This window comes from Pungitius pungitius, chromosome 6 (genome assembly GCF_949316345.1).
Source record: "Pungitius pungitius chromosome 6, fPunPun2.1, whole genome shotgun sequence".
In the NCBI taxonomy this organism is placed as follows: Eukaryota; Metazoa; Chordata; class Actinopteri; order Perciformes; family Gasterosteidae; genus Pungitius; species Pungitius pungitius.
This window is the reverse complement of record NC_084905.1, coordinates 15,012,653-15,026,281: the sequence shown is the minus strand read 5'-3', so window position 1 is coordinate 15,026,281 and position 13,629 is coordinate 15,012,653. Positions and strand designations below refer to the sequence as shown.

The 13,629-nt window shown below is 43.5% G+C and overlaps 1 protein-coding gene across 1 annotated transcript; it reads right to left on the bottom strand.

Annotated features, from left to right (window-relative positions):
• Positions 1–229: 229 nt before the first annotated feature.
• On the bottom strand, positions 230–13,229 carry LOC119196258 (unconventional myosin-Va-like). The gene is made up of 40 exons (XM_037451796.2): positions 13,040–13,229; positions 12,536–12,646; positions 11,877–12,048; positions 11,463–11,607; positions 11,177–11,333; positions 10,956–11,099; positions 10,549–10,630; positions 10,348–10,455; positions 10,104–10,210; positions 9,732–9,997; positions 9,559–9,640; positions 9,331–9,471; positions 9,054–9,179; positions 8,742–8,825; positions 8,370–8,495; positions 8,026–8,123; positions 7,839–7,925; positions 7,635–7,743; positions 7,341–7,552; positions 7,108–7,264; positions 6,375–6,614; positions 5,958–6,206; positions 5,122–5,215; positions 4,890–5,032; positions 4,535–4,648; positions 4,034–4,168; positions 3,885–3,941; positions 3,529–3,756; positions 3,359–3,426; positions 3,203–3,277; positions 2,921–3,119; positions 2,585–2,678; positions 2,344–2,487; positions 2,047–2,201; positions 1,871–1,960; positions 1,635–1,785; positions 1,273–1,552; positions 896–1,070; positions 734–814; positions 230–650 (listed from the first exon to the last, which is right to left on the bottom strand). The coding sequence occupies exons 1-40, from the start codon at positions 13,064–13,066 to the stop codon at positions 498–500; spliced, it is 5,466 nt and encodes a 1,821-aa protein (XP_037307693.2). The 5' UTR covers positions 13,067–13,229; the 3' UTR covers positions 230–497.
• Positions 13,230–13,629: the final 400 nt, after the last annotated feature.

Here is a 13,629-nt window from a genome sequence, read left to right as displayed (position 1 = left end):
ACGTTTCAAAGTCCTTTTTGAAACAGATCTGAAACACCTTGCAAGTGAAACTTTGTGTAGCACTTCAAACCATCTTGAAGAAAAGCTGGTTTTTAGACCAAAAACTTTTAGAATGTTTTTGTTCTTCCTGCTGTACCGACGTAACTATAACTTGCTTTTTGTAGTTACAGAAATAAAAACAGGAAACATTCATTCACACATCCCAATAATCAGAAACTTGTCACTTGCAGATCAGTCAGATTTTGCTACTTTAATTGTATTAAGAAGAAATATATGCAGAGTAATTCACAAAATTGTATCAAAACTTTTATCAGCAATACTTTCGGGTGGGGGTGACAACAGATGACCTATAAAAATACTTTTTCTGCAGATTCCCCATTTGTCAAGTTGTCGGCCTTTGGTTGTGCGGTGCTGTAAAGTTAATGCATGTAAACAATGTGTCATTATTCTGCTGTAGTGCTGCAATAACCAGAGATCGTAAAAACAAGGTGTCTGGTCTAGATGCGGGAGAGGAAGCCCAAGTTGAGGCTGGCAGGGATCTGGATGGTCTCCAGGGCCACACAGGAGGGGGAGAAGGGGAGGGTGATGGAAAAGATCTTCTTAGCGTCCATCATCAATGTAGTTGACTCAACTCTGTCTTTCAAAAGGTTCTAAAATGTAAATAAAAACATATTAAGAAAAAGTATGTTACAACAGCCTTAGTAAACACGTGAACGCTCACATCTCGACTCACTTTAATAGTTGCGATGAAAGTGGTTGACACTCGTTCTTCGAACTCAATCACCGGGGTGTACAAGGTCAACACTTTGACGATCTGCAAAAGGGAAACACACAGCGATCAGAGCGATGGCAGCACATCACGTCTGTCGATGACATACTGAACATTTACGGATACCTGTGCTGTGGTGAGGGCAGTGCACATGGAGCAAATAATTTGGGCGTCCGCCTCGGTCTTCTTGTTGATCTGTAGAAGCTGTGCAGCCTGTATGAGAGGCTCCAACGTCTCCTTGGCGCCGCAGTCCGACAGGTCCTTCTCCACCAGCCACTCCTCCAAATGCCATACATTGTACCTGAAGCCATTGGAAGAGTAGTTAAAACCAAACCAATGTACCACCCAACAAGGTCCAATCTCCTATGTGACACACGTTAAAATAAATGCTCCATGTCTGACGTACACAAGGACTAACACACCTCGATCCATACTTTACTGTCCCCCTTATTGCCTTGCATGAAGTATAACAACAACCTGCTGATGACCAGTCTCTGGGGTACCTGATTTGCAGGCCTTTGCTCCAGGAGCACATGTCCTTCCGCAGCAGCAGGTGGTTGAGTGTGACCGCACTAATGACGTAGAACAACTGCTTGAAGAGCTGTTTGATGAGGTCCAAGTCCATCCCGTGCTGACTCATGGTGGTGTGGAAGGCACCGAGACGCTGCAGCAGGACTTCCACCGTGACAGCCTGCTCTGGTGAACTGGTGCTTCTCTTCCTCAGGCCTGTAGGTCTGGACCCTAAAACACCCTGGATGGTCTCGTGCTCCAGCATGCTTGCAACTGCACAAAAAAAGGAGGTAAATGCACATTGCATGCGTTTCTGAATGAGTTAGTAATTATGCATGGTTAGATTAGGTCTCACCAATCAAGGGCTGCAGGAGGTCCTCCATGCATTTGATGAGCTGGCGGTAAATTTGGATGGCAAGATCACCAAATACCTGCTGGTACTCTGACAGTTCAAAGTTGGCTAGGCAGTGCTCATTCTGCTTGGCAGTGTTGTGCGTTGTGAAGGCCTGCAGTAAATGGAGGTTACAAAGACATCCAGGGTTAGTTAATGGACGGATGTAAACATAATCATCAATGCCTCCTCAGGCTTACCTCATCTCCGCTGTACTGCTTCAAACAGTGCATTAATCTGCATGTGTTGGCCAGCCAGAATGACACCACTTCAAAATCAATTCCTCTCTTCTATAGAAAATAAATAAATAAAAAATAAAAGTTGAGTTATTTTATTAATTATTTAACATGTGTCAAAGTTTAGTTAGATACCACACCTTAATGACCCCCTTGATGCCGCTGATGGTGGAATTGAGCAGGGTGCTGACTCTATGATCATCATTCACATTGTCTGCGTATCGTACGCACATGAAGATGACGTACGCCGGAAGCCCGGGAATCAAGCCGACTGCTACACCTCGAGGCTTCAGATCTGACAGGATCAAAGCATTTAAAAAAAAATAAAAAAATAAAATCCACAGATAAACGTGCCCTTGATCGATGGAAAATATTTGGATGCCAATCTGAAAACCTTTCAGTAAAGGATTCACTCGAGCACATTGGATCCAACTTGCCTGTGACCAGCTTCTTGACCAGGCGGGTCTCGTCCCCTTCCCTGTACTCCAACATGCCGCGGTACTCCTTCTCTTTGCGGGTGATATTCACCGCTCTGCCAGGACTAGTCGCCACCGGGGCTTTATTCTTTTGGTGAGCACTCGCTGAATAAAAACAGGGACACAACATCACATGGTCAATGCGGTCCTCATGTCATCTGGAGAATGAAGTGAGTGAACACGGTCAACGCTGTGTGCTCACTTTCCAGATCTTCCACTCTTTTGATGTGTACTTTCAGTTGTTTTTTCAACTTGCGTATAGTTGCCTCTTGTTGCTCTTGCTGCACCATGAGCTCCTAAAATACAAAGGTACATATATAGTTAAAGGCGTTCATATTTTACATAAAACATTTTCTGATGCAATGTTTTGGCGAAGAACAATACATTTAATCTCAAATTAGAAAAATCCAACAATAAAGGGGCTCTCCTTTCAAAAGCTCGACATCCAGCAGTTTATTATGAAGGCGCTCTGCATCGCGGATGGAATTACACACCGACTGATTGACAGAGTGATGGATCTGGACCAGAGCAGACTCACCAGGTTCTCGCTGGTGAGCCTGGTCATCTCGTGCTTCAGGCTCGCCTCGATACGGGCATCTTCAGGCAGGAGGAGGCTCTGGGTGAGCAGCTTCTGCTGTTGCTCCTTTTCAGCCTTGAACTTGTTCAGCTCGTCAAGCAGCTTTCTGTTCTCCTCATCACTGGCGCGTTTCTGCTCCTGCATCTGGCACTCCAAAATTCTGGAAGATGGACGGATGGTATTCAAGTCTGTGTGTTCTCATGCATGAGCGCACAAACCAATTCGATAAGATCATTTCATTACCTGTTGGTCTCTTTCAAGCCCTCGTAAGCCAGCCACAGCTCCCCATCTTCATTGAGTGTATGGATGTTAGTGGACCTGAGAAGCAGCATCAGAGATTGTAATGAACATTTTACACTGTACCAGATGATGGATCTTAACAGAGTCCCATGGTCCTACCTGTCAACATCTGGAAACGAAGGAATGTCACCTAGATCTAATTTCAGACCTTCTCCCAGTACAGAGTCCTAGAAGTCAGTTCATATGTGATTAATGAAATACAGGAATGGTTAGATGTCTGTCGCATTAAATGCAACAAATAACTAAATAAATGCGAGAACGCAATTCACTTTATGTTTAAGAGCCTCCTGGCGGACCATGTGTGACCGGAGGAGCAGCACTTCCTCTTTTCGCATCTCCAGCTCGTCATTGGAAGAACTGAGTTGTTCCAGCAGGATGTTGTAGGGTAGAGAGCCCGCGGGCGGAGGCGCCAACTCACTGCCCTCATTGGTCAGAGACTTTCTCAGCTCATTCAGATTCTGTTTCAACTTCTTGTTCTCAGAGTCCAGTTCTTGCCACTAACAGATTTAGAGAAACAGAAGAGCAAAAAGTCAAACATCTACAAATCATTCGTTTCTTTTTGCCATACAGTTCTTGAAACTGTTTATTCATTTAGTGACCCTTTGTGTGCCTGGTTAAGTCATACCTTCAGTGTTTCCAAGTCCAGTTCTGCCCTGCCAACAGTTCTCTGCTCTTCCACCTCCTTTATTGAAAGATTTAAATACCAACCGTTCAACAGCAAATATCAACCATATTCACACTTTTCTGTTTGTTTTAGTAGGTTTCAGTGCATACTTTTTCCTGCTCTTGTTGGGCTTCTTCCCTGTTTTCCAGCTGTTGCCATAGTGACTGTTTGTCTTGCTCCAGCTCCTTCACTTTTCTCTGGAGCTTCAGTAGGACGGGCAGGTCCACGGTCGCTTGCATCTCATCCTAAGAAAACACAGCGCGCATCGGCCGAGAGAATCTCTTCACAAACTAGAATGCTGCACTAATGGGATTATTACACAGCTGCTGTCCAGTGTTTGTAGCCACTTCTAATCCAATCAGTCACAGCGATTATTCATCACCAGGATGGGTAACAGACACGTCAGCAAAACAGCCTTTCGGAGATACAAGTTTTATTCCAGAGCAAATCAAAATATGTTAACTTAATATATTGCCACCACGGCTTCTAGTACTATATAGAAAATACAACAAATAGTGGTGACCATTTCCTATTCAAGACCCCTTTTGGGCAGTTATATAAACATTCCTTGGCATTTCCGATGCCGCCCTATTGTGTAGTTTTTGTCATACCTCTATTTGTATGGCGCTGTCTTCCCCCTCAGTGGAGCCTAAGCTGTGACTGAACTCAGATGAGTTGCTGCTGTAATTTGAGTCTGTCCTCTTGTGAGTAGATTTGTTTGAACTCTGGTGCAAAAAAGGGTTAAGCGGTAAGCACGGAGTCTCAATCAATCACAAACCTTTTTGGGAAGTCCCACATAAATTGTACACAAACACTCTTGACCCACTACATGCCGTCACTTTTTCAATGACTGCACTTGAAATAAAAATGACCATGTGGTTGAACATTACATGACATTTAGTTGAGGCTGGATAAACCAAAGCGACTTACCATAAGTGCATTCAAACCAAACAAAGTATTCCTTACATTGCAGAGATTCATCTCTTCCTCTGCGTCTCTGTGCCGCTCCTCCAGATGCAGGTGTTCACTCAGCAGTGATTGGTAGCGATAGCGCTCTTCAGTTAGGTCCTTCTCCAGCCGTTTTGCATCCTCAACGTTGGTTCTGATATCTGAAACAAAAACAGTTCTTTTCATTCACTTAGTCTAAATGCAGCCATCACTTAAGGACTGTGGAGGTTTGAAATGAACAGCTCAGTACCTTGTAACTGAGCTGCTTGTTCCAGGATTTGTTTGTTCAATTCATCTTTTTCACTGTTCAGCAAGCTGTTCTTCATGTTAAGGTCGTCTACCACCTGACCGGGAGAGGAGGCAAAATCATGTGTTTTTTTTGTTCGTTTGCTGTGTGTTTTATATTCAAGGGATGACTGCTGGTTTTCGCTCAACACAGACCATGAACTATACTCTAATAGTTAACAAGAGTGAAAACAAGCTCCCTGAATCAAAAGCACTGAACTTATTTGACTCCCGGTCAGCTGTTCAGTCTTCTGATAACTGGAGACGGTGAGGTCACATAGCTCAGGGAATCTAATAAGTCACTACAGTGACATAAAACGCAAATGATATTCAAGGCTTTTCTGCTCTGCGATTATTTTGGTTAAACTTGAAAGCTGCAAAAGTGAAGAGAGACAAACATTACATGTTCCTCTTTTGCATTTCAGGAGGTCCTTGAAACTTCTACGTTTCTATTCTTTCCAGAAATTTTGAAAATAAATTTGGACACTTTAATCCTTGAATCTTTAAGAAATTGCATGCTAAACAGAAAAAAATGGTTGGATCACACAACCAGCAGTTGAAGCCTGAACAAAAAAAACGCAGGAAAAAAAATGTTCCAGAAGTTCATGAAAATACAACTTGAGAGTTGAAAGATGAACAAACCGTGAAGCCTTATAGTAGAAATATGGGTTAAGGAGTGGTTTCTACAATGGATAAATATCATTGAAGGTATTTACCCATTATCAGAGAATTAAAAGAAGAGCACTAGAATTATAGCAAAGTTGCCCAAAGTTGGATGAATCTTCGATGAAGAAGGCCTACCTGCTGTGTCTGCTCCTTGTAGGTCTTGGTGTGCTCTTCCAGGTCTTCTTTCTCCTTGCGGATATTTTCCAGCTCGTGCTGAAGGAACGAGAGCTGCTCCAGCAGTGAGGGAAGCGCCGCCGCCTTGGTATTGGCCTCCTGCTCCGACCTACGTAGGTTTTCGATCTCTCGGTTCTGTTTCTCCCTCTCCGCAGTCTGGCTCTTCTCCGTAGAATTTAGCCTTTCACTGAGCTCTTTGTTGTCTTTATTCTGCAGGGGGAGAAACACACGCGCAGTGCATGTCATATGACAACTCTCAATGACCCCATGGTTTCAATCGAGCGCCTTCATCTTTTTTCTCCGCCTCATGATCAATTAAGGAGGAAACCAACGGCAAATACAAACAAACCAGATCCCCCAAACTAGCGCAACACTCACCTGCTCATTGATCTTGTGCTGCAACTGCATTATCTTGTTCTCCATTCCAACGTTGAGCTTCTTGATACGCTCCACAGAACGAGCCTCCACTTTCAGGTTCTTTAATTCCTTCTTTGCCTTCATGCGGCGCACACAGCTCTGCAGCAGGACGATGGCTGACCTAGTGCGTTTGTAGTGCGCTCTAGCCTGCCAGCCTTTAATCCATTTCTGGATGACGACCGCTTTTCGCTCAAATACCAACTGCAAAAAAAAAATGTTGCTTGAGAGATATAGAGCTCAATAGGTTGATATTCCTTGTAGGAGCACTGCAATTCAATAATGTATTTATTTTAAAGTGAAATTGAGGTCAACAAGGTCAGTATGAATGTTGTCTGTCTCTATTGATACGAATCAATCTTTTTAAATTCTGCACAGCAATCAAGATTTAGGAAGTGCAGAACAATCTTGTGTACTCTACTGCTACAAAGGCTTCACTGCCTCAACAATGTTAGTAACGGAACCGGTCACATCAGGGCTTCCTTTCAGCTGGGAACTTTGCCATATTATATTCACGAGCCACCTATTAAATCCAGTATCATATTCAACTATTAAGTTCCTCTATGGGTTGACAGAATACCCTTTCAATCTGCAGAAACACTCAAAAATACTTCGGATTGGGATCATCAAACCTTCCAATAAAGGTGACCTTAAATGTTCAAATACAACAAATCTAATTCTCCAAGCATCACGTCACCTTGTAGTACAGCTTTCTAGCCATGCAGGCCCTCAGGAAGCACTGGATGGTGATGGCTGCAGAGCGCTGCTGCTGGTAGCGTGTCCTCATCACACACATACGCAGATTCCGCTGAATGATGACAGCTGCTCTGGTTCTTTGCAGAAATTTAACGTAGCTGAAGAAAACAAAATTTAAAAACAGTTAAATGCAATGGATTCTCTGTCTGTTTTTTTTTAATCGCCCACACTCACCAGCGCGCCTGGTGACCCCGTACGTGTCTCTGTATTGTGATGGCGGACTCCCTCATCCTCAGGTACTTTTTGCGGGCCAGCCAGCAGCGGATGGTCTTCTGGATGCGGACACAAGCCATTCGCAGCTTGTCAGAGCGCAGCTTCTCCAGGTAAGCTACCAGACCAGCCCTGAAGAAGATCTTGTTTTTGCCAAACTGATACTTATCCTTATCCTATAAAACAAAAGGAAAATAAATGTAATGTTTCAGTGAAAGGAAGAATTTTACAGTAATGTTTCATATAATCTAGACATACCGTTACAAGTTTTTCTAGGAGATTTTTGCAGGTTTGTTTTCCGTCTTGAAGCACATCCTTTTGCTTCATGAGAACTCGATAGCGACTAAAGAATTCCTGGTAGGTCCATCTGCATGTTCATTTTAATAAGACGCAGGGATTATTGTAAACGCACAAACTGCCCACGGCTCCGTGCTGTACCAGATACTGGTGTTGATGTGCTACCTAGATGGGAAGCCTGCTGCAGAGATCCGGATTGTTTCCAGGATGCCACATGCCCGAAGCTGCTGCACTGCCCTCACAGGATCCATGCTTTAATAAAAGGTAAAGAAAATCACTAGTGAGTGTGCCAAGCTTCCGTCTGTACTGGTTTCAGATATTCATAAAAAAGGAAGAGTGAAATGTTCCTCACATGAAAGGAGATTTGTGGTCATTTGGCTTGATGCAGCGTACGTAGTGAGGAGTTGTAGCGTTTAGTGTATCCATCAGCAAATGTAGGGACTGCCGAAACTGAGCAAAAAAACAATAAGCAAGTATGAAAATGAATAAATCATTCAAAGATACTTTTATACATAGGTGGATTCATTTGGAAAGGATCTAAAATAGTTTTTGATCAGTATTTCCTTAAAAGGCAATTCACTCACTAGATTATGAAACCAACTTTCCATAGCTTTCCCACTAGATACATTTCAACATTTCAATAATTCATTTTCACACACCACCAAATGTACGGTCGCCTGCTCTTTGCGGTCGTACCTGAAGCCCAACGGTCTTCTTGTTATCCCGCTGTGACTGACCAGCCCTTCCAGTCACACTCGGCCGTTTGCTCCTGGAACTTGTTGCCTTCTCATCATCCTCAAACAGCTTCAGTAGCCAATCAACCTTAAAAGATAATTTTCAGAGAGACAAAACACAGTATCCATGTGAAACAGCAGGTGGCAGTGTTTTCAGTCAAATGTTGCTGCATTTCCTCCAATAGTAGTGGTTGAACAATCCTAGGGTGTGTGCCAAGGAGCTTGCAACACACAAAAATAAATTTGGTGTTGGCATTAAATCCCTGTGAGCTCCAAAAAACTAACTAACTGAGAGAAACCGGGCAGTGACAAACTATTCATGAACCATTTTCACCTTGCTCTTTTTCAGCACATTTATCTGCTCCTCGTTGACCGTGTCCTTGTTTTTCTCCAGGAAACCGTCACATTGGTACTCCACCTAGATACAACGCACCAGAGTAAAGGTCACAATCATCACTCAACGTGGCGTAAGCACTGCTCTATTTATTAGAGTGGGCAAACGTTAGGAAGACATCATTCTGACTTTGCAGACAAAGTTCTTAGTATTTCACAATTGACTCGGCTGTTGCTCTTTGATTAGATGAACACGGAGTAGTCGACAGACGACTAAGATGCAACGCCACATCAGCACACGACCATGTTTTACCTTGTCAGCAAAGTGGTGAACGATGAAAGCTCTATTTGACATCCTGGGTTTAGCAAAGTGAGCGTTCTGCTTCAGGAGGGTGTTGTAAAGCTTTTGGGCCCATGTGTCATCAGAGCCTTTGGGCATCTATGGAAACAGGAAGAGCTGACGCATCATTTAGTCCAGGCTTGACTCATTCCCTCCAAACGTAGCATGGTAGAAATTCCTCTGGGGGAAACTAGCTAAAGAGAGAAAAAAAACAAGGAAAAAAAAAAAAAAAACATAACTGGCATTTTACTTTGCACTCTTCATCCAGAAGGTCCAGAACCCCCAGCTTGGCCTCAATCAGATCGATGCACGGCTGGTTGTCGTCAAAGTCGATCAACGTCCAAGGGATCTCCTCTCTCATGTACTCCTCTTGCTCCAGTTTAAAGACGTGCTAGAGACAGCGATGCAAATGATTAATGTGAACATATTCACTGAAACAATTCATTTTCAATTCATTTGAGCGAGAAAAGACCCACACCAAGTTGAACTGTTGTTGAAGCTTCTCGTTGGCGTAATTGATGCAAAACTGCTCAAAGCTGTTGACATCAAATGTTTCAAACCTAAGGAACAAAAATAAAGGTTTAAAATTAAAACATGTCTGAGTCTTCTAAAGAAAGAAAAGAATCGTTAACCCTGGAGATGAACACACACCCGTAAATGTCGAGCACACCAATGAATGAGCTTTGCTTTGCTGCAGACTTCAAGGCATTGTTGATGCTGCACACAATCCAGCCAAAGACCCTTGCATAGATGTGTTTGGCTAGTGCGTCTCGGCCATTCACCGCATTTATTTTGGAAACAGGCTTGACAAAGGTTTCTGTGGTCGTCGTGAGTTTCCTATGACATAACCAGTGGGCCATTTCTTCGCGGGGCACACCCATCAACTCACAAAACACCACCAGTTGGACGTTGTCAGGCTGTAAATAAACCAACATGCTGTTTTTAGACCAGGTAACAATAAAAATAACCGAGTGTGCCTCACAGTCCGTTGCTATGCAGTGTTCAGCACAAATGTGTGTTTACCGAGATGCTGCTTCTCTCTGCCGACTGATCTTTCACCTCCACATTGCTAAGATGAAGAATAGCTGCAATGATTTGGTAAATCACCATTTGATCACTTTCACCGATTCCTACAGTGAAAACAAAAACAGAAAAAAAGTAAACGATACACAATCATGTAAAGAAATGCAGAAAGCACAACATTTATACTTACAGTGCTGTCCACTCAACATAACTTAAACCCTATTGAAATGCAATCCGCACTGACCCAACATTGAGAAAGCCCTCCTTGTATTGCACATGTCTTTGGCATCATCCACTCCAGCGATGACGGGGCTCTGACCCTGGTTAGTATAGTGGAAGTCATCTGCGCAACCTTCAAACATTAATCATAGACAATAAGCAGCTACATAGACGAGTACATTTTTCCAAAGCTTGCTAAAATAACAACTGATATTTTGGTGAATACCTAATTTGAAGGCTTTGAACTCTGGTAAATGTGAAGAGGCACAGAGCTGGTAGAATATATGGTAGTTCCTTTCTTCGGCGGCCTAAAGTTAGTGCAAAGAGATTTAAAATGGGAGCCAAATAAAAAACACAAGCACATTCTGTGAAATTGATGCTCTTTCCGGCTGTAAATTCTGTCTTGAAAATAGTTCAGTTGCTAAAAACACAATCTTCCCGAGTCAAGGGCCAGGCTCGCTAGACTGAGTAAAGTTAGTGTTGTTTGTTATGACGCTAAGATATACTCACGTTACAGGCACATGATAGTGTTTTAAATCAATTAACTGCAAGAAGATGTGCATAAAAAAACAGAAATGGGCCCCATTTAGACACATCGGACAGTATTCCCATGAATAAATCAAGGAATTCTACCTGAAACACAACTCTAGACTTCTCGAGTAAGTACGTCCGCATGTTAGCCCCGATTATGCAATGCTTCTGGTCGAATCCAATCTCGATGTACTTCCCAAAGCGACTGCTGTTGTCATTCCTCGTTGTCTTGGCATTCCCAAGAGCCTAGGCGGGAAACACACAAAAGGCTCTCAGTACCCTTTTGTCATTTGGGTTTCACTGTGCTCCGGTGTTACGGTTACCTCCATGATGGGGTTGGAGGCCAGGACTCTCTCCTCGACACTGGCCTCACTGGAGGAGCAGCTGACCGTGGCGAAGTAACGCATAGCATACTTAGCAGAGACGGTTTTGCCGGCTCCCGACTCCCCGCTCACAATGATGGACTGGTTTCTTTCATCTCTGTCTCAACGGATGTGAGGAAATACAGACCAGATATCAGATAAAAACAGGTTCAAGCATCATCATAATCAGACTTTTAGATATAGTTTGCTTTGAAACGTAAGGAAATGTGTTTGAAGGTTCTTAAACCTGGCCATTTGTTTGTATGCCTCTTCTGCTACTGCAAAGATATGAGGGTCCATGTCTCCCATGTTCTGTCCACTGTAGGCATTGATGATGTCAGCTTCATAAATGGGGAGGCTCTCATACGGGTTGATGGCAACCAGGACAATCCCTAAACACCACAAGGGAAGAAAAAAAAAAAAGTTTAGTCTCAGTGTAAAGCATAGTTTGTCTAACATTAGTTGAAACTAATGAACCATATCAGGGCGGGGGTCTTGTGTATTTATCCCACATTCATAGTCATTCAATGTGTGTTCCTTTAAGAGCCGCCTGCACCACAACAATCAGCAGGATGTACTGTAGATTATCTCAGAGAGTTCAGTGAGCAGGGCTCCAAAGTCTACAGTGATAGTGCGAGTGAAAGAAGATGAAGCTCATTACCACAGTACGTGTAAATCAACTTGGAGTCGATGAAGCGCACTTTGAGGTTGTGCAGCACTGCAGGCTCGTGGAGGTAGCTGAGGGCTGTGAGGTCATTTTCGCCCACCAGGATGTTGGGGTTTCTTAGTGGTGGCAGGCTGTTGGTCCGAGGATCTATTTTGTGTTCCACCTCCTATAAAAGACAAGTCGTGAGCACAGAACATACAGTAGATGAATTTAGAAAAAGTTAAGTGTGAATTAAAGCCAACTAAAAAAATAAAGAAATTAAAGGAAAACTGAAAACCCATCAGTGTTTCTTCGTGTTAAATAGCAACCACTGTGCTCATCTTATTTGTGTTCACGCAAGATAACCCTTGGGCCTTATTTCCATACCTGAAGTGCAAGCCCAAACTCGACCTCTCAGCTGCAGGTAGGAACAGCATGGAGCGAATAATGTGCCGCGTAAACGTTTTTCATCCATCGGATCAACTCCTTTGAGCCCAAAAATCTAAATGTGGCTCCCTGTATTCCACACGTCGCATACTCATACAGGGGCTTGCATTCCCCAAACACCACAGCACACGCTCCATGGACAGGTTTCTCACAGAGAAAGGGTGTGTGTGTGTGAGTGTGTGTGTGTGTGTGTGTGTGTGTGTGTTCGTGGCGTCGGCCTGTCTCACCGTGCCATCCTCCAGCTGCACACTCAGCTTCAGGTCGCCAGGTCTGTAATCTTTGGTGAGCTCTGCTGACTTCCACACTTCTCGTGCATCTGGCAGCCATACACGGGCATACTGATGGACAGAGAAGGGGGGCGGGACACTTCACAGTAACCCTGTCTTTTTTTACAAAAATAACTTTTTGTTACAACTTTACAGCAAAACGACAGTGCCGTGTACCTCAAAAAAGGGACAGGCTAGCTAACGTTAACTAAAAGTCAGCAGACAGCGGTCATGCGTATAATGTGGATAGAGAAGAGCCATTTTAGGCAGATACATACAATTTTAAAAGTCTAAAACTTTTCTAAAACGTACCTTAACAATTAGAGTTACACGAGCCGTCCATTATTCCTGAATTATGTTTTACGTCAAAAAAAAGAAGAAAAAAACCCGGCAGTTTTCGCTCAAGAAAACCGTTGAAATGCACCGAAGAGGCGTCACAACGACACGTGAAGCCAACGCGCCTACCTGGGCGTAAAGTTCCGACGCTGCCATGTCCGAGGAACTCTCACACACTTTATCCGGAGGGAAACATTGCGCTGACTTGCCGGGGTGGAGGACACGGACTTTGTGTGAGCTGCTCTCTCCGGGGAGGCGCTCTGCGCCGCGAGGACAGGTGAAGTGCGTCAGCGCGCGCCTCGCCCGCCACCCAGTGGACACGCGCGTCACTAACGGCTCACACATTTAAGAGGGTGAAATATACGGAGGTTTTATACAAATCCGTTGTTGGGAGTGAATATCAATTCGTTTGGGTTTCACTTGTTTTAATATTTCAATGTGTACTTTATTTGTGACTTGGGAACTAAAGTATTTGTTGAGCTTAATTGTACACCATTTGGTGACTTCGACATAAAAATACTCACACAAGACAAACATTGAGTGAGTCCACGCCAGTATATAGAGAAGTTTGACTTAACAAAGGATATTGCTCAAGCAATCTACCAAATGGTTGTAAATGGTTGCATCCTATGTATACCTCACTGCTTACCACCATATTTTCATGAAGTTTTTGTATCACTTTGCCATTTACAATTATGTATGTTATGTGCTCACATAGT

What these genes read in the sequence shown, in the direction of transcription:
- LOC119196258 (XM_037451796.2), bottom strand. Translation starts at nt 13,066, where the DNA reads ATGGCAGCGTCGGAACTTTACGCCCAG. An exon ending in CCTCCAACCCCATCATGGAG is followed by an intron (nt 11,100 to 11,176) that starts GTAACCGTAACA and finishes TTTCCCGCCTAG; the next exon opens with GCTCTTGGGAATGCCAAGAC. An exon ending in CGGGGTCACCAGGCGCGCTG is followed by an intron (nt 7,265 to 7,340) that starts GTGAGTGTGGGC and finishes TGTTTTCTTCAG; the next exon opens with CTACGTTAAATTTCTGCAAA.